At 38.3% G+C, this 25,649-nt stretch overlaps 1 protein-coding gene across 4 annotated transcripts in view; it reads right to left on the reverse strand.

Moving 5' to 3' along the window:
• Positions 1 to 25,649, reverse strand: part of MYO3A (myosin IIIA) — a 239,557-nt gene that overhangs the window by 25,964 nt on the left and 187,944 nt on the right. For all 4 annotated transcript variants that reach the window (XM_037740961.1, XM_017535518.2, XM_017535516.2 and 1 more), the window contains 5 exons: positions 17,918 to 18,029; positions 15,214 to 15,376; positions 13,513 to 13,636; positions 9,536 to 10,424; positions 7,267 to 7,411 (listed from right to left, as the gene is read on the reverse strand). In XM_037740961.1, the coding sequence (XP_037596889.1) occupies positions 7,267 to 7,411; positions 9,536 to 10,424; positions 13,513 to 13,636; positions 15,214 to 15,376; positions 17,918 to 18,029 (1,433 nt within the window). The remainder of the gene's footprint in view (positions 1 to 7,266; positions 7,412 to 9,535; positions 10,425 to 13,512; positions 13,637 to 15,213; positions 15,377 to 17,917; positions 18,030 to 25,649) is intronic.

A 25,649-nucleotide genomic window follows, 5' to 3' on the forward strand; every position in this document is an offset into this window, starting at 1 on the left:
TTTTTGGTTTTTTGAGACAGTCTTGCTCTGTCACACAGGCTGGAGTGCAGTGGCACAATCTTGGCTCAATGCAACATCCACCTCCTGGGTTCATGCAATTCTCCTGCCTCAGCCTCCTGAGCAGCTGGGATTACAAGTGTGTGCCACAATCCCTGGTTAATTTTTGTAGACGGGGTTTCACCATGTTGGTCAGGCTGGTCTTGAACTCCTGACCTCGTGGGGGTGCCTTACTGTTTAGGGGATCTGACTCACAGTCTTCTCTGACCTTCTCAAGTGACAACTGCCAGCTCCCACCCCCATTCTGAACTGTACAACTACTCCTGTGGCCCTTCTTTTCCTGCCAACTGAATGCCAATGCCTCAGGGCCAGCTTACACCTCTACCTATCCTGTAGGTCATAGGCTTGTAGCTTTTTGCCACTCTCTGATTTAGGTACTTTGAACTAATACCCAGATCCTTGAAAACAAAACTTTTAGTTTTTTAACAATACTGGTAAGTTTAGGTAACGTGCTGTTCCAGCCTGCCCATCTCTCTCCTAGTTGTGGCAGGAGAAGCGGGAGGATAAAGCAGCCTGTGTGGGAGGTGAGACCCACAGATATACCCTCTGGACTATCACTTGTTTCTTGGGCATTATCACTACACATCGGCAGTCTACTTCTATCATTTTCCTTGGGCTGTTATTTTGCATGTGTTAGAGTCCTCAAAAGCCAGTTCATTTTGTTCTAGTCCAGGGAGTTAGATTATACCCACATGCCCAGTCATCTCGCTTATATGTGAGCAGTCATCAAAACAGGACGCCAGAACAGAAGCACATGAGAATACACGTGGTGATACCAATGATGTCTTGAGAGTAGGGTCTTTGTTGGAGAGAGTGAGCTGTTATGCGGAATACTGTAAGCATGTCTTCTGTGTATGACTGCTCACCAACTATGGATACAGCCAAACAACAAAAATGCATGTTTATTTGCTAGGAGAATAAGGAAAACTCAGAGGTGGCATCTAATTATCTCTTGGCTGTTTTTCAAAATGATGTGGGTATTCATTTATTTAAAAAAAATTAGATATATAGCCTGAGGTGAAAACTTACAATAATTTTTTCCCAGAGGGCCAAACTTTAAAAAATGACTTAGTGACTGTTCAGTCATTTTCTTAGATTGGCCTGTTAAAAACACAGAATTGAAGAACATTCTCTGACTTTAAACACACAACATTTGTTTTTTCTTTTGCTCTGCGCATACTTTATAACACATAGATAAAACAGTTTTTGGTTCCTGTCAAGATGAGCTTAAATATATCAGTATTTTTAAAAAGCCATTATTCATTATTAGAGCATGTCTGATCACAAGCTGGCTGGAGTAATATCAAACAAGCTTTTAGCGGCTTAAGGCAGCATGGCAGCAAAGGTGACATATCTGGAGGTGACACTCTAGTCTTACCACATATGGCTATGGAAGTCCTATACCAGTTTGCAATAATATTATTCAGATTCTTAATTTTATATAGAATTGTAGTGAGGGATGGAGAGTGTCTGCTCTGCTGGAGATGAGCATCTTATTCTCACTAACTAGTCACTCAACTCTTCTAGAACCCTAGATTTAGGAGCTGTATTAATGAACCACCTCACGTATGTAAAGATTAAGCTGACCTATTAACAGTATTATAATTCTGCAATATTTTATTCAGTGGTTAGATTAGCTAGAAGTTTTCTAAGGATATTCTTTGAAAAATGAATGTAAAGGGCTATTAATATTCCATATGTGAATGTCATTACTTATTAATCATTCTCTTATTGTCCAATTTTATTTCTTGCCATATATACATTTTTTTTTTTGCTCTGATTATTTCCTTAGGCTATGTTCTCATAAGTGGGTTTACTGGGTCAATTATATAAACTAATTCAGCGGGTTTTTCTTTTTTGGGGCACATATTGACAGGTCACTGTTGAAACTGCTGATGCTGCCATCTTACCACATATGTAGGAATAATCACATCAGCACTTTGTCATTACTGTGAAAATACTTTTTCATACTTGCCATTGTGATGAGTAAAGAATAGTAACTTGGTTTACTTCTTATTTTTTCATTCCTAGAGTGATCATATATATGCTTATTTTCCATCTGCATTTCTTCTTTTGTAAACAAATTAATGGCTTGTGCCATTTTTCCATTGAGAGTGCTATTTTCTGACTAATTTATAAAGAGCTTTTCTACATTAAACAGTTTAACTTTTTTTACATTTGTTCCAAATATTTTGTCAGCTCTTTAACTTTCAATGCTTTGGAATCTCTAGAAGGTTTTTAACGTTCATGTAATCCAAATCCATCACAGTTTTTCTTTGTAATTCATTTTATTACTTCTTATACTTTGTGCTTTTCTAAGGAGAGATTGTGAAATGCTCAGTTCATAGCATCCGGCTTCTTCTGGTATATTTCCTATATTTAAATGATCAATGCATCTGGAAAATATCTGGGCACTGAGCAGAAGATAAGAATATTTTATTTCCTCATCCCAAATCAGATAAATTTTAAGCATTATCCATCCATTTATTTTTTGTTCATATGTAACTTTTTGTAAATGACATTTTTAAAATAAATACTCAGGCCAATTTTAGGGCTATTCCGTTCCATTAATCTGTGACAAATTTTTTGTAAAGGAGGCATATGATTTTAATTATTATAGCATTATTCATTTTACTATCTAATAAGTCCTTATTTATAATTATTCTTTATTTCTCTGAAATTTACAAATGATCCTTAGGGATATTTTCTTAAGTTCCAAAGAAAATCTCAAAGAGATTTTGAATGCAATTTTTTTTTAAACTAGAAAGTAATTTTATAGTGGTCATGTTTACAGTCTCTTATCTTTCAATTCAGAAACACAATGTATCATTCCATTATGCATCTCTTCTTTTTTGTCTCTTTGTGGTTTTGTTGTTAGCTTCATTTCAAGGTATTGATTTTTCTTTTTTTTGCTATTATTTTCAATGAGCTCTTTTTCTATTAGAAATTTTTATAGGAAAGAATATCTATCTCCATAACTATATATCCTTACTGAATTTTATTGCTAGCATCAATCATTATTTTGATTTATTCTTTGCATTTTCAATGTTGTCTAGTAACATTCCCACAATCCCATCTTTTCCCTTTTGATAGTTATACTTTTTAAAAAAGCTTCCTTTTGCTATCTTATGCATTAACTGGAAATTTCCTAATAACATAAAAATGTGGTGTTAACTAGTAACTTTATCTTCATCCTGCTTTTTAATGAAACTGTTTTCAGTGTTTTATAGTTAATTATGAGGCAGACAACTGATTTAAGAAATGTATTCTTCTGGCCGGGCATGGTGGCTGATGCCTGTGATCTCAGCACTCTGGGAGGCCGAGGCAGGCAGATCACAAGGTCAGGAGTTTCAGACCAGCCTGGCCAGTATGGTGAAACCTTGCCTCTACTAAAAATACAAAAGTTGGCAGGTGGGGTAGCAGGTACCTGTTGTCCCAGCTACTCAGGAGGCTGAGGAAGGAGATTTGCTTGAACCCGGGAGGCAGAGATTGCAGTGAGCTGAGATTGCGCCATTGCACTCCAGCCTGGGCAACAGAGTGAGACTCTGTCTCAAAAAAAAAAAAAAAAAAAAAAAAAAAAAAAAAAAAAAAAAAAAAAAAAAAAAAAAAAAAAAGAAATGTATTCTTCATATTGTTAAAGAATATCCTTCTGCTTTTGTTTAGTAATAGTTTTATATTTCATGAGTACTGAGTGTCGGATTTTACTGAAAACTGTTTCAGCATTTATCAAGATAGTTTTTTTGATCTTTTGATATGTTATATTAATATGTATTATTTGGACAGTCTTTTAATGTACTGTTGCATTCCATTAGCTAGTATTAAATACTATATTCAGGAGTTTTACCTCTAAATTAATAATTGAGGGTGGGTGCAGTGGCTCATGCCTGTAATCCCAGCACTTGGGGAGGCCAAGGTGGGTGGATCACCTGAGGTCAGGAGTTCGAGACCAGCCTGGCCAACATGGTGAAACCCCATCTGTACTAAAAATACAAAAAAGTAGCCAGGCATGGTGGTGTGTGCCCATCCTTCTGCACACAATCCTCTTAAGGCCCTCTTCCCTTGGCTTTGGAGGGTCTAGGCTCCCTGGTTGCCCTCCCCATCTTTGGTTGCTCCTCTTTCCTGGTTCCTCTCTACCTGACCTGCATATGTCCAGATTCTTACACTAGGCTGCCTTCTCTTCTCAGTGTAGATAAATTTCCTGGACCTTCTCTTCTCCTCCATGGCTTCAGTACTCTGTATGTGTCCAATTGCCTCCTGAGAGGTTGTTCCAATTCATCAAAGGCTTCTCTGCCCGAATTGAATGCATACTCCTGCTTGTTATCTAATCTTTCCTATCTCAGGTAAGGACATACCACCATCCACCATGATACTAGCTGATCATGTTGGAGACTTGGCATGCCCCTTTTCCTGTGCAATCAATTACTGAATCCTTCGTAATCTACAAGCTAACCATTGCTTTAAACTGCCTTCTTGGCTACCGTCATCTTTTGCTGATGGCTCTCATCACCTTTCTCTTTATGGCTTTCTCTACCATAACCTTTTCTCTTTATGGCTCTCAAGTTCTATTCCTACAGTGTAATCAGATTTTTTTTAAAAATGTAGTTGTCTACATGTAGCAGGGTTACATTTTTTACAATGTACAACAATTCAGATATACAAAATAATATACTTAAACTAGATTTAATTTCTCTCAGTGCTCATTTCTACTTTCTAGCATTAAATTATTTTTAACAAATTCTAGCTAAATTCTAAATTCTTAATGTCTTCTGAGTAGATTTAGTCATTTTAGGTTAGGGTCAGAAACCTAAACTGACTAAACTTACTCAGAAGACACTAAAAATATTGAAGGCTTACATTCAGCCTTCCCTATTCTTCTCTGTCCCCAAATGTAAGTTGGGGATTGGGGTAGGGGACTTTGGCAGCTTTATGGCATTAGTGCGGAGGGACCATCTGTTTTGCAGCCATTCTTGGCTGGTCACTGGCATCTGCTGCATAACTTGCCCTGTCTGATCTCTGGTCACTGGACTGCTTCTCCCACTGTCCTCCTTATTCTTGGGTTCTGGGTTGTTAGCTCCACACCAATACCCCTGTGTCATTAGGCTACATCATGCCCTCTCTCAGGCACTTTCTCTGCTACTCTGTAAGACATGGGACAATTCAGATGTTTGCCAATTTAACCTTAAACAAGTATAGTAGAATATGCAACTTCTCCACAAGTTCAGAGAACAAAAAAAGATTCTCCCTCTAAACCTGAAGCATTAAAGAAATATTTCTGAGTTACAATTCCTATCCATGTAAGCTAAGAATTGATTTCTATATTCTTCTTAAGACCACAAAAAAATGGAAGATTCAAGAATAAGGTGAACTCGGCCAGGCACAGTGACCTATGCCTGTAATCTCAGCACTTTGGGAGGCTGAGGTGGGTGGATTACCTGAGGTCAGAGTTTGAAACCAGCCTGCCCAACATGGTGAAACCCCGTCTCTACTAAAAATACAGAACAATTAGCTGGGCGTGGTGGCACATGCCTGTAGTCCCAGCTACTCTGGATGCTGAGAAAGGAGAATTGCTTGGATCTGGGAGGTGGAGGTTGCAGTGAGCTAAGATCACCAGCCTGGGTGACAGAGTGAGACTCCGTCTCAGTGGAAAAAAAAAAAAAAAGAATAAGGTGAACGAATTTGACTTTCTCATAAAATTCTGCTGCTTTTCAGGCTTGTTAAAGTCCCTGAGATGTTCATAAGTGAAAATCTTGGTGGTGACTTCTACTCCCTCCCAGGACTCTGCCTCCCATTTGCACCTCTCTCTTCTGGCTGGCAGCGGCCTGGGGTGAGCTGCCTCGCTTCCTCGCTTCCCCACACCACCTGCTCCTCTCCGCCCCACACTCACCAGTGTTGCCACTTCTGTGACCATGAAGGAACCTGAAGCTCCTGCCTTTCCTCAGCTCCCACCCTGCCAGCATCCCCCCTGGGCACAGGCCATTGCAGGAGCCAAAGGAATGGGCCTCTGGGCTCCAACTTGCTTGTCTATCTTCCTCACAGCAGAGGCTCTCAGCCAGGGACAGAGAGCAGGAGAGCAGCAGGAATGAAGGGCACCAAAGAGCCAGTTGTGGTCAGCCTCACCACAATTCTTGACTTGAAAACAATGCGGCAGAATAATTTATGAAAACATTAAGATATTACCCCTTCCTCTCATATCAGGCAAATAGCCAAGTGCATCTTTGTATTTTCCTGCCTCAGAGATTTTTGCAGGGAAGAAATTCGCAGTTGCATGAGGTCAGTGGCTCCTCCTGTCTTTGGTAAGAGCCAAACTCATGGCAGAGATGATGCCAGGAAGCCCTGAGCAGGCAGTGAGATTGTGGAGGACTTCCAAGAAAGCAAGGGAAAATAAATGCAGATTCTTTTAGGCAGAGGTCAGCAGGGATCAAAGTTGTGGGACTCCTGAATCTTATAGTGACAGCTCCTGCGGGAGGTGGTAAGACTGCAGAAAGAATGGATACCTGGTGTGGGCATGGATAACATGAGGCTCCAGACTCCCATGGTTTAGGTGCCACCTGCAGGGTGTGGGAGCGGCCAGATGTCCCAACTTAAAGGGCTCGTGGAGGTCAGCTGGAGCCATGAGTGTCCCAACAGTAACTTCAAGGGCAAATGATCAGAGACTACAAGCTGGACCTGATCTTTTGGTGGTATGCAAGGCCCGAAAACCTTTGCACAGCTGTGGGGAGAGGGAGGTCAGAAAATTATGGAGACTGAATTCCCCACTGGTTTATTATAATAGGTTGATTAGAAAAAAGTTCAATATTTCTTGTATAATGGGATCTTGCACCTTCCACACTCTATATTCAAGGCTGCAGAAGTTGACAAAGGAAATAGAAATACTCCTATTTCTATTTTTGCTCTCTCTCATCAAATTTCCCCTGTCAGCCCCCTCTCTGTACCACCCCTTTTCATTCCTTTCTGGTGTCATTAGCCAAGTTCTAGTTAAAATGAAAAAAGAAAAACATAAAAAATGGAGGGAAATGAAGTCAGAGAAGGTAGAAAGTGGACAGAACATGCTTAAAAAAGCGTATCTCCATATAAGAAATGAAATAAAGGTTTTCCCCAGACAGAATACAGGCTCCTCAAATCTGCCATAGAATAAAGGTGGGAAACTAATAAACAAAGTATCTGGCATTTCCTTCCCCTTCAGGAAGCTCCAACTCTACTGATTTTTACCTGAGAGGCACTGCTGAGGAGAAACTCGTCTATTAATTGGCTTACGGTGCGAGACACCCAGATAAAGTGGCTTCAGTTGCTGTGACAAAATCATTTCATTCAATTTTTTCTGCAGAATGAAATATTCTTCAGATAACTTTGATATCTAAAAAGAAGGTCATGTGTCAGATTAAATCAAAGAAAATAATACAGAGATTTCTGCAGGCACCGAGGGTTGAGAAACGCCTTACCAGCATTCTTGGGGACTCTCATGTTACTCTCCAGGGCCCACCTTGTCCTTTGTACCAGGGTCTGATAAAGTCCTCGCCTGACAACCTTCTCCCTTGTGCTATGAATACTTGCCATCTCACATTTTTCATTAAAAACTGCCAAGCATGTCAGGCTACAAGCAGAATTCCATTCTGATCAACTCCTTCCCAGGTTTCTGAGATCTGGCTTCCAGCCTTGCCACTCTGTTGTATTTGCCTTTCTGCTTCTGTCCCAGGGACTCCTCTGCTGTCTTTGCTTGTGTAAACCTCCTTCCTTTTATTTCCAGTCTTTTTAGCCTGACTTCAGGGCTGCTCTATTCTGGGTTCTTTTTCCATCCTGCCCCAGGCCTCTGTCCTGTCTGCATCCTGGCTCTGATAACACGGTTGTCCTGCTGGGTTGAGTATGAGGCTCCTGCTGGGACAGCCTCTAGCTTTGCTCCATCGAGCAGTGAATTTATTCCCATGGTGATACTGGCCAGCTCCAAGTGGATGCATTGGTAATTCTACATCTCAGCGTCTCCATGGCATAGTAGATCTGAGTTCTAATCCCTGATTTGGTCTTTGCAGTGAGAAGAATCACATGTTTATTAAGTTCACTATTTCCATATACTTAAAAAAATAGTAGGAAGGGGATGGGTAAATTAAAAAACAGCAGATCTTGGCTGGGCACGGTGGCTCACACCTGTAATCCCAGCACTTTGGGAGGCCAAGGCGGATCACCTGAGGTCAGCAGTTCGAGACCAGCCTGACCAACATGGAGAAACCTCATCTCTACTAAAAATACAAAAAACAGCTGGGTGTGTTAGCGGGCACCTGTAATCGCAGCTACTAGGGAGGCTGAGGCAGGACCTGGAACCCGAGAGGCGGAGGTTGTGGTGAACCAAGATCACACCATTGCCCTCCAGCCTGGGCAACAAGAGCAAAACTCTGTCTCAATAAAATAAACAAAGGCAGATATCTACTGACAGCTAGAAGTTGGAGATGTCTGGGCCATACCTCTAGCACTAAGGAAGGGTCCAAGCACAGTTACCATGTTTCTCATAGGCTTAGCCTCCATCAGATACAAAAAGTGGAGTTTAGGGACGCAGGAATATTAGATGGTCCTTCTTGGAACTAACCCATTATGGTATTTCTTTTATTACTTCATACACCCTTGATTACCCTGGAAATTCATGTATTTTAGAGGTCATCTAGTTAAAACTCTTCATTCTGCACAGAAGAAAATAACAGTGCTAAGACATAAAGTGAGTTTTTGAAGGTCAAATGCCTAGAAAGAGAAAGGAGGAACTAGAATTGGTATTTACAGAAGCTGGTTCCTGCGATCTTTCCATAGCACTAATTTATCAGAGACAAACTGTATGTTTCAGAGATAAATTGCATGTAAACACATGAAAAGCCCTAAAACCTATTGCTTCCTATGCTCCTCTCTAGAAACAGCTGAAACATGCCTATGACTGGCATGAGATATTCTCCAGAAGGGAACTTTTCTCTGTGTTTTTCCTTTACGATTCCTTAATTTCCATGACTATTCGTTCACTGTCATGATGTGACATGCAGACTTTCATCTTCACTGTATATGCCTCAGTGTGGCTACCTATCAAAATCTGATACCTAATTATGTTTTCTCAAATTTGTGAGAGGGAGAAAGCATAAACTTTAGAGGATTTAGAAAACTTAAAATGACTGTTTTTTTTTTTTTAGCTCTAATTAAAGATCTCATAGATACATCAAACTTTTCACTGTCGAGACTTGGCATTCTAATAAGCTTTATAGACCAATCTCTAGCATCATGACTACATGAGGTTTCTATCATATTTTATACTATTGTTACAACAGTAAATTGGGTTAAAGGTTCCTGGCTATTTGAATAGCACAGTCTTTGAGACATTTTATTAAAAACATTTGCAGGCCCACATCAACACAGGTGAAACAATCTATCAGTTATTAATTATGCATTTAATTCAGTTATTGTATCATTCACAGGGACTTTCATTAGTAAATACATTCATTTATTCACATACCTGTTTTGAAAAAATTGCCAAATCACATGCTTCTTTCTCTGAAGTCGCTTTCAAGTCTTTATCATCCTTTATCTTGACATCATAGGTTTCCTCATGTTTTGTGGAATAGGAATACAAATTATGAGTGTTTCTTGCTACTTCTGTTGGTGCTGTGACAATCCTCTGATGTTTAAAAGAATACATCTTATTCTTCCTCAACTGCTGCCTTCTCTTGTAACCCCAGTATTTGCTCTGAATGAACACCGCTGCTTTGTCTTCTTCCTCCTGGGCCTGTGTCACTGGCTCAAATTGCCTCTCTTTGACTGTCTCATGCCTCAGATGGCCTCCCTCCTGGCCGCATGTCGGTGCACTCTGGGTAACTACAGATGTCGTCTTTTCTTTTTCCTTCACATTTGCATTTTGATAAATTGACTTTTGGCTAAGTGTAGGTTCCAAAGTTCTTTTAAAGGAAGTCTCATTCTCTGCTAACCAAGGCCCTGAGTAGCTTGGCCTTTCTGATATGGCCTTCCTTTCTAGATACGCTGCTTTTGACTCTTCACAATTCCTCTTCTCTGTGTAGTTCTGACAGTTACTCTGGATCATAGCCTCCTCTTTCTCCACTTTCCTTAGCTTGCTGTTCTCGTCCAGGTCTTTGACAGACTTCTGTTTGGGGCTTACTTCTGGCCCTACAAGGTACAATTCTTGCTTAATCTCTTCCTTATATGCATTATTCACTTTTTTTGGAGTCTGATACCCTCTGTCGTTACTCTCCACAGCACTGGTGGTTTCCTCTTCAGGTCTGAAAGTGGAAGTCTTTACTACCGATACACTTCCTTTATTATTTGGAGCTGAAATGAATCTTTCATTAGCAGAGATTGCATTTTCTGTTTGTTTCTTCACAAAAGATTCCCTGTGTAAAATATATTATCTTTGAATATACAGTACTAAATTTGAGCTTATTACTTCTTTTGGCAATAGCTATATGCTAGGAACAAAGAAAGCTCAAAATTCAAATGTCTCAAGTCACATTAATCAAGTGCTTTCCAGAATGTTCTTTCTGATGACAATTGTGATAACTACTCAAATAATGAGAAAATCAGATTTAACATAGAGTGAGAAATATCCTAGCATATGAAGAACCATCTTTTCATTTAATGAGATATCAAAATTCTAGGAATTTAATCCCTTCAAAATACATTCTTTCAAAATAAAGTACCTTTAGTGGTGAGACGTTGTGAAAAATATACCTAGGTTTGAGACCAGTAAGCAGGGTATGTTCACTGGCTGACATACTGTACTTTAATAAGCACTAAGTTTACTGCTGATAGGAAATATCTTACAAAATTAAAGGAGAAGAATGTCCTCGCTGCAGTTCATGATCACATAATATGGTGGCCAAAATTTCACAGTTGCTACTTTGCTAATATCCTTCCAAAATGATTTCCCCTTCACTTGAAGATAACGCTTCTCTGTATCTTTTTTGATTTTTTTTTTCCAGCTAAGGGCAAAACCCTCACAACAGCAATATTGCCAAGAAAAAGTTAAGGTGAAATAAAAATGTTTTACCATGATACCTTGATATGCTAACACCTCTCATTGCTACTTGAAGGGCTTTTGCACCAAACTTTTCATCTTAGCCCAGAAATCCATGTGAGAGTTTAGGTCTTTTGTGATCTGTTTGTGAAGTCGGACTCTTCATTGAGTCAAATCTGGAAAAAGCTATTCGGATGCCATTTTTCTAATTCTATTGGCCACTTCCTGACTAGAATTACTGTGGTATCCCCAGGCTTATACAGGAGGTATAGCAGAATCCTGCCAGGATCAGTCAAGAAGCTAGGTAGGGCACCAGAAATGCCCATGATTTTGATGAATCTCTATACTAGTATTTTGAATTCCTCCATAATACCACCCTCTCCAAGAATGCTTGCATTTGTTCAAAATACAACTAATGAGAGAAGATGCGTGTAGAGTCCCTAACTGACTGCATTCCAAAAAATCAATTTATAAGTTAATTTTGATCTTTAAGTGTATTTACTGGTGAAAACTTATACACATTGCTAAAATTCCCACATTGGTTATACATCTGGGCTCAGGTGACTCCACCCCATGCCGTGGCTGGCACAGCACTTGGAGGACCTAAGGATCATGTGCGATGATGGGTGCTTCTGAGGATCAGCCCTTCAGAGCTTCAGCATGGGGAGGACTGGGGACCTTTTCTGACATCTGCTGGAGAGCCCTGCAGGCCTGGGCCTTTTTCCAGCTCCCTGCTGTGGAATTCTAGGTCACAGGTCAGGGGCTCTGTCAGGGAAGAGTTAAATGAAAACAAGGGATTCAGGTACCTGAGGGAAAAGGAAAGTCAGAAGTGGGCTAGGCAGAGAGTGCTGGCCGGCAGATCTCTGTGTGTCAGGCCCACTTGCCTCTCTCTTCCCTAACCTTCCTTTCTCCAAGCTTCCCTTGACTTTCTGCCTGTACTTCTTTTATGTCTGACTTTATGATCCACCTCCTATGAGAATTAGCCCAATAAATGTCAAATTCTTCATCCCCAGACCACAGAGATAACTTCTTACAATCATGTGCCCTGAAGTGGATCTTGTGTGCAGTAGATGCTTAGTAAATATCTGCTACATTGAAAGCTAATCCGTGGTACCCTCAGAAGAAAGGTGGTAGCAAATTGAACATCAGACTTTCTTATTAGATGTGATATCTACAAGTAGCAATTTCTAGAAGTAGTAAAATTAGTCCACCTTTCTTCTGTTTGCATCCAGTTTATATTTTTCTCAGCCTCCAGACTGAAGCATAGGAGTCACAGGTATCATCAAGCCTCCTGCTCCTGAGGCAGGCCTGTGATCTTTGGAAGTTTGCTTGACTGCTTTTTAGCCAGTAACAAAGAGAAACAAATCATTTGAATCCCCTCAGGCAAAGACCAAGCGCATATATATAGGTCTTAGAATACACAAAAACTTAAAACACCAAATGTCTTTATACTTCAGATAAACATTCTCGTTTTTCAAATAAGGAAATGAGGTTGGCCTAAGGGATTCAGGGAGGTGAGGTGAAGGTGAGGGTAAGAGGTAGCAGAGAAGCCATCTATGAGATCTATGAGACCACTATTGGCAGGAGAGAATAATAGCGGTGGGTGAAGAGAATATTAGATGTGGATGTGTGGGGAGAGAAGGAAGCCAGGAAGCCACCTCTTCTGTTTCATTCCTTCACCCTGTCTGTGGCCAGTTTTGATGTTAAAGACAAGGGGATTGGGGTTGGGGTTGGAATGATCTTTATCTGGATGACCATGTGCTCAGCTTGATCAATTCAAGTTTCACCAACTGGGCAAAATGTAAATACTTTTCCCTTTCCCTAACCACTACCAACCAAGGCAGGGTTCCCTTTTCCTTGCCCCCGATTGTACTCTTTGTATATTTTTATAGCAGAGTTAACACATTTTATAAGAGTGATGTGTTTGTCGGTCATGTTTTTTTCCATAATACTGTAAGAAATTTGATAAGGATTTTGCCTCATGTATCTATGTGTCCCCACTGCCCAGCATAAAGTCTGCTGAATAAATGAATAAGTGGTTTTCTAATATGCACTTGGAAGTATAGAGATGAAGCCTCAGAAGAAGAAAGGGCAGCTGGTGATTATGACATAGGGGCCAATGGCATATTGGCTATTAAAGCCATTGGAATGAATGAGAGGGCCCAGTGACACATTTAGATGTGGATAAGGATTTAAGTGTGGGGAGAGGAGGACGTATTAGAGAAGGACACTCAGAATTAGGAGCAGAATTATAGAAAGCAATCTGGTAGAAGCCAAGGAAGAAAAATTTTGAGAAATAACTCCCAAATAGGATAGAGAACACAAAAGTAGCAATTGGGTGTTTGCTGACATTTGATGTGTCGGTATCAGGAACCTGACTAGTACAACTGTGAACATTATTCTATGGCCTTACAGATCTGAAAAATCTGTATGTTACAATGGTATAAGAATGAACATCATTATACCTTGTATTTTCAAAGTTTTTCTTGTAGTCAAACTCCTGATTGGAAGTCTGAATGGCTGTTACTGCTGTGTTTTTCATATTAACAATTTCTTTTCTTTGTTTCCTGACAAGGTGTCCTCTTGCAGCTGAAACACACAAAGACCCTAGCAGTGTTAATCATAAGAAATAAAAGAAAATTACTTTAATGAGTAAAAACAGTGGTTTTGACCATTGATATCAAAGAGGAAAATGAAATTAAAATGCCAAATAGAACAGGTTCACTTAAAAATGCGATTCATTAAGAAGATTCTTCTAGATGGCAAGCTATAAAAATAATAAAGTATCTTTTATACTAAGAAGAGTATTAAAATGAAACCAAAATGATAGAGATGAGCAAAGTCGATTGACAAAGTGTGCTCATTTGCTTAAAATTTAGTGATAATTAGTTTCCTTTTTTTTTTTTTTGCGGTGTGTTTTATATATTTTGGCCAGATATATTTCAGATTATTGGGATATATATTTCAGAATTCAGATTAATTTTTTTAAGTTTTAGAAAGTTAGTTCAGAGCAAATATATATTCTGTAACATTCTCTATGTCAGGACAGCACCCAATAACCAAACACATGAATAGTTCTTTTGAAAAACAGAATATTTTTACTAAGTTGGATGAGTAAAGGACTGTAAATAACCTCACATCATATTGGTACATGTTTCACTGCCAAATGCGCTATAAAGAACCTGTTTATCAGAGCTTTATAAATATTGAAACTGTAGATAAAGAATTAGAGTCCAAAGTACTGAGTTTGCATTTTGATTTCTCAGTGAGAAGCTAAGAGCTTAAAATACAAAAAGAGATGATGATGACTCATTGCTGATTGACAGAATGGGGATTGGAATGTTAATCTCTTGAATGTCAGTCAGCTACTCTGCCCACAATATTAGAGTTCTTCAGAATGCAGGCTGCAAACCATCATGTGGATCATAAAATTGATGATGTGGGCCAAATCTAGTATCTAAAAATCAAATGGAATAAACTAGAATTAAAAATATCAGAATGCGGTGCTTGTAGTGTGTGTGTGTCAGGTTAAATAGCAAAATACATTTTTTTACTCTAAGTGTCCAGTCAAAAAATTCTGAAAGAGAGCATACTAAGCTGTGATAGGCTCTATCTAAATTTTGCTTCTTATGGAAAAATAGAAAGCAAAATCCAAAGTCTGTTAATACAGTCTAATAAATGTTTGTGAAGTAAAGTATGGTTATAAATTTATTTCCCTACAGTTAATAGAAATAAATGGATGCCCTTTAACAAAAAAAGATTTAAGTTGTCAAAAGTTATGGCAAGTGTAACCTTTGGAATAAAGTAGAAAAAATCTTATTGTCCAATGAATAATAATAATACGATTCTTGAGATCTGTAATTAATCATTTGCTATATCTTACACAATATGTCAATTGTGTTTCATTAATTCTTGACAGAAAAATTAAAAACTAAATTATTGAAGACAAAACATTTATTCAAATATTAAAAATGTCAATTACTAAAACAATTTGACTTAGATTTAATATAGTGAAAGTATCAAGGCAACACAGTCTGGAATTAAACACAAAAGCTACATAAGAATTGGAGGTTTGCCTGTAAGAAATATCATAATACTGGATTTTTTGACCATATCTAAATGCAACACAATGCTTTGTTACACTCTAAGACAATCCAAGAGATTACCTGACTGTATTATTATAGCGCTTTCTTTCCTTTTCTCCTGTATTTTTTGGTATCTTCTTGAACACAAGAATGCTCTGACACAAGCTTGAATCAAAATAAGCTTGTCAATAGCTTCCTTTCGCATTAGATTTAACTCTTCCACATGATAATATTTAAGGAACACCTGAAAAATTAAAATAAAATACAAAGAGCTATGGTACCCAGATGTGAAATAGTTGTGTGCTATGCTTTGAAGAACAGAACACATTCTAAATTGCTTGAGATTTTGGAAATCACTGTCTTTTGCTTCTTTGCCATAGATGACATTATGACAGCACAGATTTTTATGCCTGAAGAAAACATTTCTTTGAGAAGAAACGCAGAAGGGAACAACCATACTGTTTATTTACAACAGGTAAGTAGGTTTTGTTGGATGAGACAGTAAGAGTGGAGGATGTTGAACTCTTTTAGCAAAGTTTCTAGCATCGTATATTCTGGGCTAAGCTAATTTTTATGCTTTTTGTTTTTTTAAAGGCGATTATGTTTCCCAAATTAAAAACGCCTTAACAAATCTAAGTATAGAGGACAGAACTATAGTTCTATTAGTTCATTCATCTAATGTTTATTGAGACCCGTTACAAGTATACATCTGCTGGGGATACAGAGATGAACAAGGCAGGGTCGCTGTCCTTTGGGGCCGGTGGTGTTGTCAGTGGAGAGAGTAAGGCAGAGACAGAGCCCCAGGCAGATTTAATTAACAATGTTCTCACTGGACCCAAAGTCTGCCATGGAGAAAGGAGGGCTGACTTCTGATTATTCTAAAATCAACATCAGTTGGAGCAAGGGAGGAGCCTGACGGCTTGGTGTGTTCTTATCTAACATATCTCAGCTCTGTTCTCCCCTCCCCCAAGGAAATGAAAAGCTTGTTTCTTCATTTTTCTTTTAATGGCTAAATTTCCTAATAAAAGTCATCTCAAAGAGTTTATTGAATCCATCAAGAAAGTCACTTAAATTCAAATTTTATGGCTGAGTCATGAGACCTGATAACCCTGACTGTAGAATTCTCTTAGCGTTCCATTACTTAAAAGCTTGGCACCGTGGGCAAACACGTTAGTGTTACAGGTTTGATTTAATTCAGTTTAATTTCTACAGGACTCTAGATGTTAATATATTTAATCCATTCTGCTGTTGACAATTCATTTAAAATTCAATCTGTTTAAAAAGGTCATCATTTCTTTTTGCATAGCATTAGAAATGTTCTATATTAATACTTTCTATCCATGTTAATGAGTTGGAAAAGGTGAAGTGGAAAAATACAAATAGCTTTAAAATGCTATCTAAATATCATGCAGAACTATAACTGCAAAAGGCCTTTTTACAAGTTAAAACTCCATTTGAAGTTAGGCATGTGTTTCAGATCATAAATCATGAGGTTTTAGCCTGATAAAATTCATCTTTTTGAAATTTATCACGTAAGAGAAAACGGTATGAATAAAATACTCATTTTTAATGCCCCAAATATCCCCTTACTAAACATCAAAGTAAATATGGATTACTGAATACATAGGACACTCAGTTCAAGGTAGATTAAAAAAAATCTCTTAAATTCTTACTGGGCTAATTTCTCATCTGAACATTATTAAAATTCTCTCCCACACCTCCTATACCCAAGACACAAATATTATAAATTTCTTTGCAAATGTGGAAGTTTGTTTGGGTTTACTTCTGTGGTGTGGCTGATGGTAGGTATTCTTGAACAGTCAATCTATGAGTATCTCTTGGCTTTAGATTGGCTCTTTTACCCATCCTCCCCCAGAGAAACATTTCATACCCACTTAAGATACATTCAGTGCACAATGGAACCCTGCTTATTTCCTGATCCCTATCCGGTAATGCTGTGAGGATACCTGAGAAGACCAATGCATCCTTTCTCCAAACAGCGACCTGTCTTTCTTCCATATTCAAGATTGGTTATATTTTTTATTTTATTCTCTAAGGGATTAAATAAGCTAAGATTTCATAGGTTCTAAAAGCTAATATATAAACACATCATTGTCCAATACACATAGCAAGTCTAGTAACAATGGTGAATATTTTACTCCAGATAAATTTCAAGCTTATGATAGAAGCAGATCTGAGAATTAGGAAAAAAAAAAAAAGGAAAACACAAATCTTATTTAGATCATTATGATTCTCTATAGATTTTTAACTACATGTAGTAGTGATAAACTAGAGAATATATATGTCTGTTTTCAATAGCATCTGAAATAAAGTACACTCATGTTTTATCCTTTTTTGATAAATATTCTAGGTAAATTTTTCTTGCATTTCTTTTTTTTTTTTTAATTTAAATGTAAACTTTTCTTTAGCGTCAGGTCTTAAGTTGCATAGGCTGGAGTGCAGTGGTGTCATCGGAGCTCACTGCAGCCTTGAACTCCTGCGCTCAAGCCATCCTCCCACTTCAGCCTTCTAAAGTGTTGGGATTACAGGTATGAGCTACCGTGCCCAGCCTTTTGTATTTCTTAAAAGAAACCTTTATGAACAGCAAAAGTCTTTAATGTTGATGAAGAAGAAAATCCTTATGAGCTTATAAATTTACTTCACCTATTGTAAGCTACAGATTCTGTAACATAAAAAACCATACTTTCAAACATTGTAAAATGTTATAATTCTCACTGAATCCAGCATAATTATTATTTTACTGAAAATAACATGAAAACATTACTTTTGTTTTTCCAAGAGCCCAGTTATCAAGACCAGCATTTTCCAAAATTGTGGCACAGGTTTCAGGGCTCACGGGGGGCTCCTCGCTTGACTTGTAGCACAGAACGTAGTACCTTGGAATGGAAAAAGGGGCTGGTTAGTATTGTATAAAGCTCCAAGGGGCTGGTTAGTATGGTATAAACCTCCAACATCTCTGTAGCCTGGTGGTTCCCGAATACATTAGTGCAGGGGTGAGGAAGAGATGCCCAGAGGTGATGCAGAGAGGATCTTCAGGCACCCTCAGAACAACTTTGGAGTAGACCAAATTCCAAACTGATGCAAACCAGCCCAGTTTGGGCTCACTTTTTTCACTTTTGTTATCACCTTTCAAAACTTGATACTGAAATCCCCCCACAAGAACTCCATCACTCAAAAAAAAAAAAAATAGCAGTTTTGATTTTGTTTTTTAGCTACAATTATCTGGAAACTAAAAGGTGTAGGACTGCAGTGGCAGGAAGCAGAAGAAATTATTTTTCACATTCCAATGTTAACAAAACTCTGGAAGCTGATCTTCAAATTGGGTGATGGAGCTTAATTCCACTGAAACTTCCCATCGCTGTATATATGCCTTCCATCTTTGTTTTTCCTTGAGGGACACTATGTCTTCTGCTACAGTTTTTCTCTATTGGTTTAATCTATCCATAATTGAGGGAAAGAAAGAGGAAGGGCTAATGCAGGAAAGAACTGAAAGCAGGTCCCCAGGCTAAACCACAAGGCCTACTGGGGAAGGAGATTAATTAAACAAAGAAAATCCAATTTACACCAATCAATAATCTTGTGCAAAAAGACAGATTTCTAGAATTTTTAATACTCTTCTATTTTTAATTTATTGGTACAAGATTAGCCTGAAAGTCCAGTGCAAAGAAAGCAGCAAATTTTGGATTTCAAAAGACAGGCCCCAATATGTAGACAGCTGAGGTGGCACAGTGACATGAAGGGCAGAGTTCCACCCTTGACTCATTACCTGTATAAACTTGGACATATTACAATTAAGTATCACTTTCCTCATTTAAAAATGAGTCCAGAAATAAAACCTCTAAAATGAACTTATTTCAACTTCACTAATTTCAACTTCATTAAACCTGCAATGAAGTAGCTTCTGTTAGGCTCTTTGGAGAAGAACCTTGGTCTAGAATGGTCTAGAGTGAAATGATCATAACTTTTGCTGTTTGTGCAAATAACCCCAGGGAGTGCCTATTAGCCACTAGACCTGATCACGAACTCACACATGTACGTGTGGTGACCCAGTAGTGACTCCACATTCACAGCCTGTCCATCAACTCCTGTCTTTACTTCCTTCCAGAACCAGCCAGGGTCTCACAGTTCATTGCAGGAGCCACCCTTAGGCAGCCTCGCACCTTTCCCACTCCCATTTCTTTGTTGTGCACTCTCTGCAAACATGCATGCCTGGACCTGCCAATCATCTGCATCTCTGTCCTCCTGCCGGGCTTCAGAGCACAGCCAAAGAAAATCTTCACAGTTGGCTTCCTCTGAATGTGTGGATTCTTGACTCAGTCAGGCTCACAAGAAAGCTCTGGATCCTGGCCACTTTCCTCTCTTCTTTCTCACAACAGCGACTTAATCTGTTCTGCTTTCTCCAAGTCTCCCAGCTGCACCTGCCCTGCCTACCTCTCTCAGCAGACAAGCTTCCCTACTATACCACTAGAAGCCACCAGACTCACAATTCATAGGCTTCATCCCCAAATACAATTTCATTTGTCCACTATCAATTTTCCCTCCTCCTTCAAAGGAGATTTTCATCCTCTGTTTGCCTATGTTCTAGAGGTCATCTCCTCCTCTTCTTCTGTATATTTTCAATCTCATTTCTCTCTTCTAGCTTCCTCCATTTACAAAATGGATATTTGTTTGTTGTTACAAAGCAAACACCTTAAGCCTTGCTCATCTGTAGTGACTCCACATTCACAGCCTGTCCATCAACTCCTGTTTTCACTTCCTTCCAGAACCAGCCAGGATCTCATGATTCTGCTTCTCCCACTAACTTTGCAGATAAGTTGAAAGACTGTTTAAAATAACCGTCTCCACTTCCCATCACTCTTCAGCTCCTAGAATCTCATTTAATCACATAGCAACAAGGACTCTTATTTACGCATATAGGATCCAGGAGTGGTGAAATCTAACGGGTCCTTTTCCATCCTAATTCTAAGTGTTCTTTCTGTAGCACTTGTCGTTGTTGGCTGCTCTCTCTGTCTTGCTGTCTCCCAGGCTTCCACTTAATGTCCCATGCCTCTTCCCCTCCCTTTCAGTCTCCCTGTGTGCCCCATAGTTAAGGATTTAATGACTTGTTGCTTAAATGCTGGTGTTCTACAATGTTCCATTTTTTTCTAAGCCTCTGTCCACAGGCACCTTGTCGGCATGCTTGGCTCCAGCTATTCCTGTATGTGGTGATTCCTAAATCTACACCATCAGCCCTAACTGTTGATATCAACAAGCCTAAACACATGCGTTTAGGGTTGATATCAACAGTTAGGGCTGATGGTGTAGATTTAGGAATCACCACATACAGGAATATATGTACCTGCTCTACATTCCCATCTGGTTATTGCACAGAGACTTTAAACTCAGCGACATTCATCAGTTTGTCCTTCCTCTGCCATTTCCTGTCTCTGTGAATGATATCACCACTTTTTAACAGGCATTTGAGCTAGAAATCTGTGTGCCAGCCTACTCTTCTCTATTCTTCACTCTATGGATCTAACAAGTCTCTCTGAAATCCATTTCTTTCTCGAGATGCCTACTGCCATACCTCAATTAATTATCTCCTCCCTTCTCACCTAGACTTCTGCAATTGCCTCCCAACTAGTTACCTCTACTGTCACTCCCCCGCCCTACCCCAGCCATTGTTCACAGCTCTGTCTGAATCATTTTTTTTTAATGAAAATCTGATCATGTCATTTCCTGACTCAAAAAGTCTCTATGGATGTCCCAAGTTCTAAGCTAGAATGGTAAAATCAGGTGCTTTCAAAGTCTATGCAGATACCATAAATATGCAAGCCTGGGAGCAGTGGGAATGTAGGAGATGGAAAGGTTACACCTGCCAAAAAGCATTTGCTTTAAATTGTTTGCCACATGTGATTACTAGCATGCAAGCTCCCTTCTGTCCTATATCCCTGCCTGCCTTTCTAGCCTCCTCTTTGCTATTTTCCATGGCATTCCAAGTTCTAGTCATGAAAGTTACTTAAAATTGTGCTGGCGGGCCATGTTTGCTCATGCTTCTATGCTTTCGTATGTGTTACTATGCTTGCGCACCCTTTTATCCCACTCCTAGTTTCCTTAAGGAAGGCCTACTTTTTCAATATTCTAAAAACTCTCTTCGATGTATCTTCAATGAACAGACTAACTGGATTAACTGAAATTCTCTTTTCTTGTGTGAAACACACTGACTGAGGTCGGCTGGCAGTTCTCGCTAGTGTGCCCATGCATGTGTGTGTTTGTTCTCACTGGATGAGCTGTGTTTGCTCCAAACCTGTTTATGCCAGTTGTATTTGGTGTGACACAATTCAAATAAGTATCAGGTTGAAATCTAAGTGAGGAAAGCCAGAGGATTGTTTCTACAAAACTGCATCAAATGCTTTGATAAGACCTTGTAAAAAACCATGAAATTAAACATGGATGAAGCAATTACAAAGCATTGAGGAAAATCATAAGAATCAAGAAATATTCAGCCCTGTGATTGTTTCACAAGTATCTTTAATATCTTGCTTCACTCCAAGAAATGTTAACTGGAAATCATAAATAAGAGATTACGCATAGTTTATGTAAAAAAGAGCCAATAAACTATGGTTAATAGATGTGTAATCAAAGAAAAAATTAAGTCTTTATCAAAAGACTAAAAAACAAACTTATGTTGATGTTGTAAGTTAAAATATTTATGGTGTGTTTTTATGTATTACTTTTATTGCTCTCTGCTTTATCAGAATTTCTACTACAATGTAAACCATCCTTCCATTATGTTCTCAGAGTATCTTGTTCATATTTTCATTAAAATACCTGGTCTTCTTTCATTAATTTGAAAAATATTTGAGCACCTACTATTTATTTGCCAGGCACCATCCTGGTGCTTCAGACACAGTAGTAAACACAGGATATCCACACTCTTTCTGCCTGCAGCTGACTTTATTACTGTATGATAAAGCAGATTTTTAGAGCCCTGGTCTGTGAGTTTCGTAATGTCAGGGGCTCTTCCAATAATTTGGATCCTTCATCTTTCAATTAAGATTTGAACTTGTCTTTAGTTCAAGGACTGGAACACATTTTGTCTCTCAAATAAATGTTTGCCGAATATATAATGTACTATTGCTGGGACTTGTGGAAATAAACACTTAGGTAAACCAGATGTGCTTATGGAGAGCATCCCTGAGGCCACTGTAAGTCAGAGGTAATTTTGGGAGCTTGAGACCGAGGCAAAAAGAGTAATAAAAATAATTACAGCTAATATGTATTGATGACACCTGGTTCTATCAACAAACTCCATATATATTATTTCGCCTAATAGTTATAAACACATATATAAAGTAGATATTGTTATTATCATCCCTATTTGCAGGACATTGAAGCTTGAAGCTTATAGAGCTCAAGTAACTTGAATAAGGCCACAGGTTTACTAAGTGGCAGAGTTGGGATTCAAACCTGGGTTTGCTCACTTCAAAGCATGGTACTTATCTACTCCACCATACTACTGCCTTCAGTAAGTTCTGGTTGTATTAGAGCTCTAGTAGCCAAACCACTATGTACAGGTGCTTAGTAGGAAAATGGAGCCAAGTTAAGTGGCTGGCTTGTTAGCATAAGGGTTCCTTTGAAATAGCTACAATAAAAAAACCCAGTGTCTTGTGTAAAGTTCACATTGTATATCTTTCCTTAAGATTGTTTATTTATTATAGAACAGAAGAATTTATCTACAATAGAACAAAGGATCTGGGGAATTTTGCATCCTATGCAGAGGGTTAGCAGTTCTATTTACACCCCCACAGGACCTCTGAAAATTGCTCTGCCTTCCTAAGAGTTTAGGCCAATTTGGATGACAACTTTCAAATTAGTGACACAGAAAAGGTTTAGGCTTTTATTCCTGAAACTTCCTGTATTTAGAACAGCTATTCACATGTTTTGTATACACTTAGTTTTATCCCTTTCTCTTTATTTATTGTGTAGTAATTTGCTATTCTATAATAGCACAATAATTATAAATATGTTTAAGAATTCATTCTCATTTCTGACATTTGAACTACAATATCATTAAGAAAATAGGTGTTTTTTTTTCTTATTATGGTCTATATTGTAAAACTATGGCTGTTTTTCTAGCTATAAGATTAGGCTGGCATTCAAGGTTTTCTCTTCATAATTTTAATGCCATTTTTTTTCACATTATCTTCTGTCACTTCACCAATGCAATGCCCACTCTACCAACCCAACCCATTTCAAGTCCTGTTAGCTTTTGGCACACCAACATGTACACCAAGAAAAATCCTCTGTTTTCTTCACAGCTGCACACACCATCAGGTCCCAGTTTGAGTCCTTCTTATTTTTTATTTTTCATTTTTTCAGAGATAGAGTCTCGCTATGTCACCCAGGTTGGAGTTGAGTTCAGTGGAGTGGTCTGAACAGAGCTCACTGTAGCCTTGAACTCTTGGGCTCAAGTGATCCTCCTGCCTCAGACTCCTGAGTAGCTAAGACTACAAGCATGGGCTACCACACTCAGTTAATTAAAAAAAATTTTTTTAAGAGATGAGGTCTTGCTACATTTGCTACATTGTCCAGGCTGGTCTCGAACTCCTGGCCTCAAATGATCCTTCTGCTTTACTGGAATGCCTCTTCTTTATATCCTCTCTCATCAGCCTTCCTGGAGATGCTCTTCCTTCCCTTGAACTCTCATGCTGTGTATATAATTCTCTCGGACCTTGGCATTTATTACCTCGCATTGCTTGTTAACTCTCCATGTCTGTGGCTCTAGTAATTCTAACTGAACTGTCCATTCTTGAAGATCAAGCCAGTTCTAAAATTCAGTGTCTCCCATAGTGCTTAGTATGGTGCCTTATACATTTTAAAAAATCACTGAAATTTAAGAGTACTTATATTAACATTATACTCATAATATCTATATTACTATATAAGCAAGTTAAAGATTTACGTTTTTTCTAAAACATGAAGTGGGAAGGTTGAATTTTAATTTGAAATTTGAAACTCCTTTGTATCTAGTATTTTTGGGTTACCTAGTTTCATGAGCAGAATGGAGAATTTACCTATTATCCAATAATAAATTCCATTATTATTTCTTTTTTTAAAAAAAATTTTTAATAATTTTAGTAAAAACAGACGGGATTTCACCATGTTGGTCAGGCTGGTCTTGAACTCCTGACCTCAGGTGATCTAGCCGCCTTGGCCTCCAAAGTGTTTGGATTACAGGCGTGAGCCACCATGCCTGGCCTCATTATTTTTTATTTGTTAGTTTTGGATATAAAATTGGGTCTGATCTGTAGGAAGTAATGTCAATAATTACCTGCTAATTAGATTTATGGACTCTAAACTTGAGGTTTTAGTTTGTCTTAAACTACTATAAGGGTTGGCCAATACAAAAGTCACTATATTTAAGTAATTTTGATCTCTATTATGAAAAAGGTAGTAGAGTTTTCTTGATTTCAAGACATTCCAAATAAATAATCCCAGATCTCTAAAGAAAAACAAAATCAAGAACTACCACAAATTTGCTGAATGTATGAAAATTAGCAGAAATAATCGGAATTCGCATTACATATAGAAAGAGTCTTGGTTCCCCAAGAAAAAGAATGCCTGATAAAATGCATAAAATCTTTTGGAAGAGAAGAGGAAAATTAGAAATCAAATGTGGTGTACAATCACAAAACAAGGCTTTGTTTTGCTCTTAATAGTAATTTACATACTTTGAAAAAGGATGAAAAACGTTACAAATGGGACTTCCTCAAATACTGGGTTTCACCTAAAAATTTTAATAGACTTTATCTTTAAAAATTGAAATTTTATTATGTTTAATGACCAAAGGAAATCATAGAATCAAAAAATATAAAAATATTAAATATATAAGATATTGAACCTTTACATTACTACCGTATTACCCAATAAAATATATTTAATATATAGCTCAATTTATTTTATATTAATCTCAAATATTAAAAAGAACTCATTATACCAAATGATTAAAAAAATTATGTTAGCTTTTAAAATTGACAAATAAACCTAATTGTTTCATCTTCCAAATCACCGTTAGAGACTATATCTCATTTAATCATTATAAGGATTCTATCAGCTAGTTAATGGCAGATTTAGTAGGTGAGGAAAGTGAAGTTAAGTATAGGCCAGGGTTTCTCAACCTCAGCACTGTTGAGGTTTGGGGCTGGATAATTCTTTGTGGTGGGGAGGCTGCCCTGTAAATTGTAGAATGGTTGTTTAACAGCATTCCCAGGACTCTACCCATTAGAGGTCAGTAGCATATCCCCATGCCCCTTCACTACACAAGTGTGACAGCCAAAAATATCTGCAGACATTCCCAAGTGTCTTTTGAGGGGCAAAATCTCTCCCAGTTGAGAATCAGTGGTATAGGCCCACAGTCACATAGCAAGTGGCAGAGCTAGGGCAAGAACCCAGATCTCCAACTCCTCAGTACAGAAGCTCAGGCCTCTGGATCATGCTGCCTGTACCACATTGGA

Source organism: Cebus imitator, unplaced genomic scaffold, assembly GCF_001604975.1.
Source record: "Cebus imitator isolate Cc_AM_T3 unplaced genomic scaffold, Cebus_imitator-1.0 Scaffold92, whole genome shotgun sequence".
NCBI classification, from domain to species: domain Eukaryota; kingdom Metazoa; phylum Chordata; class Mammalia; order Primates; family Cebidae; genus Cebus; species Cebus imitator.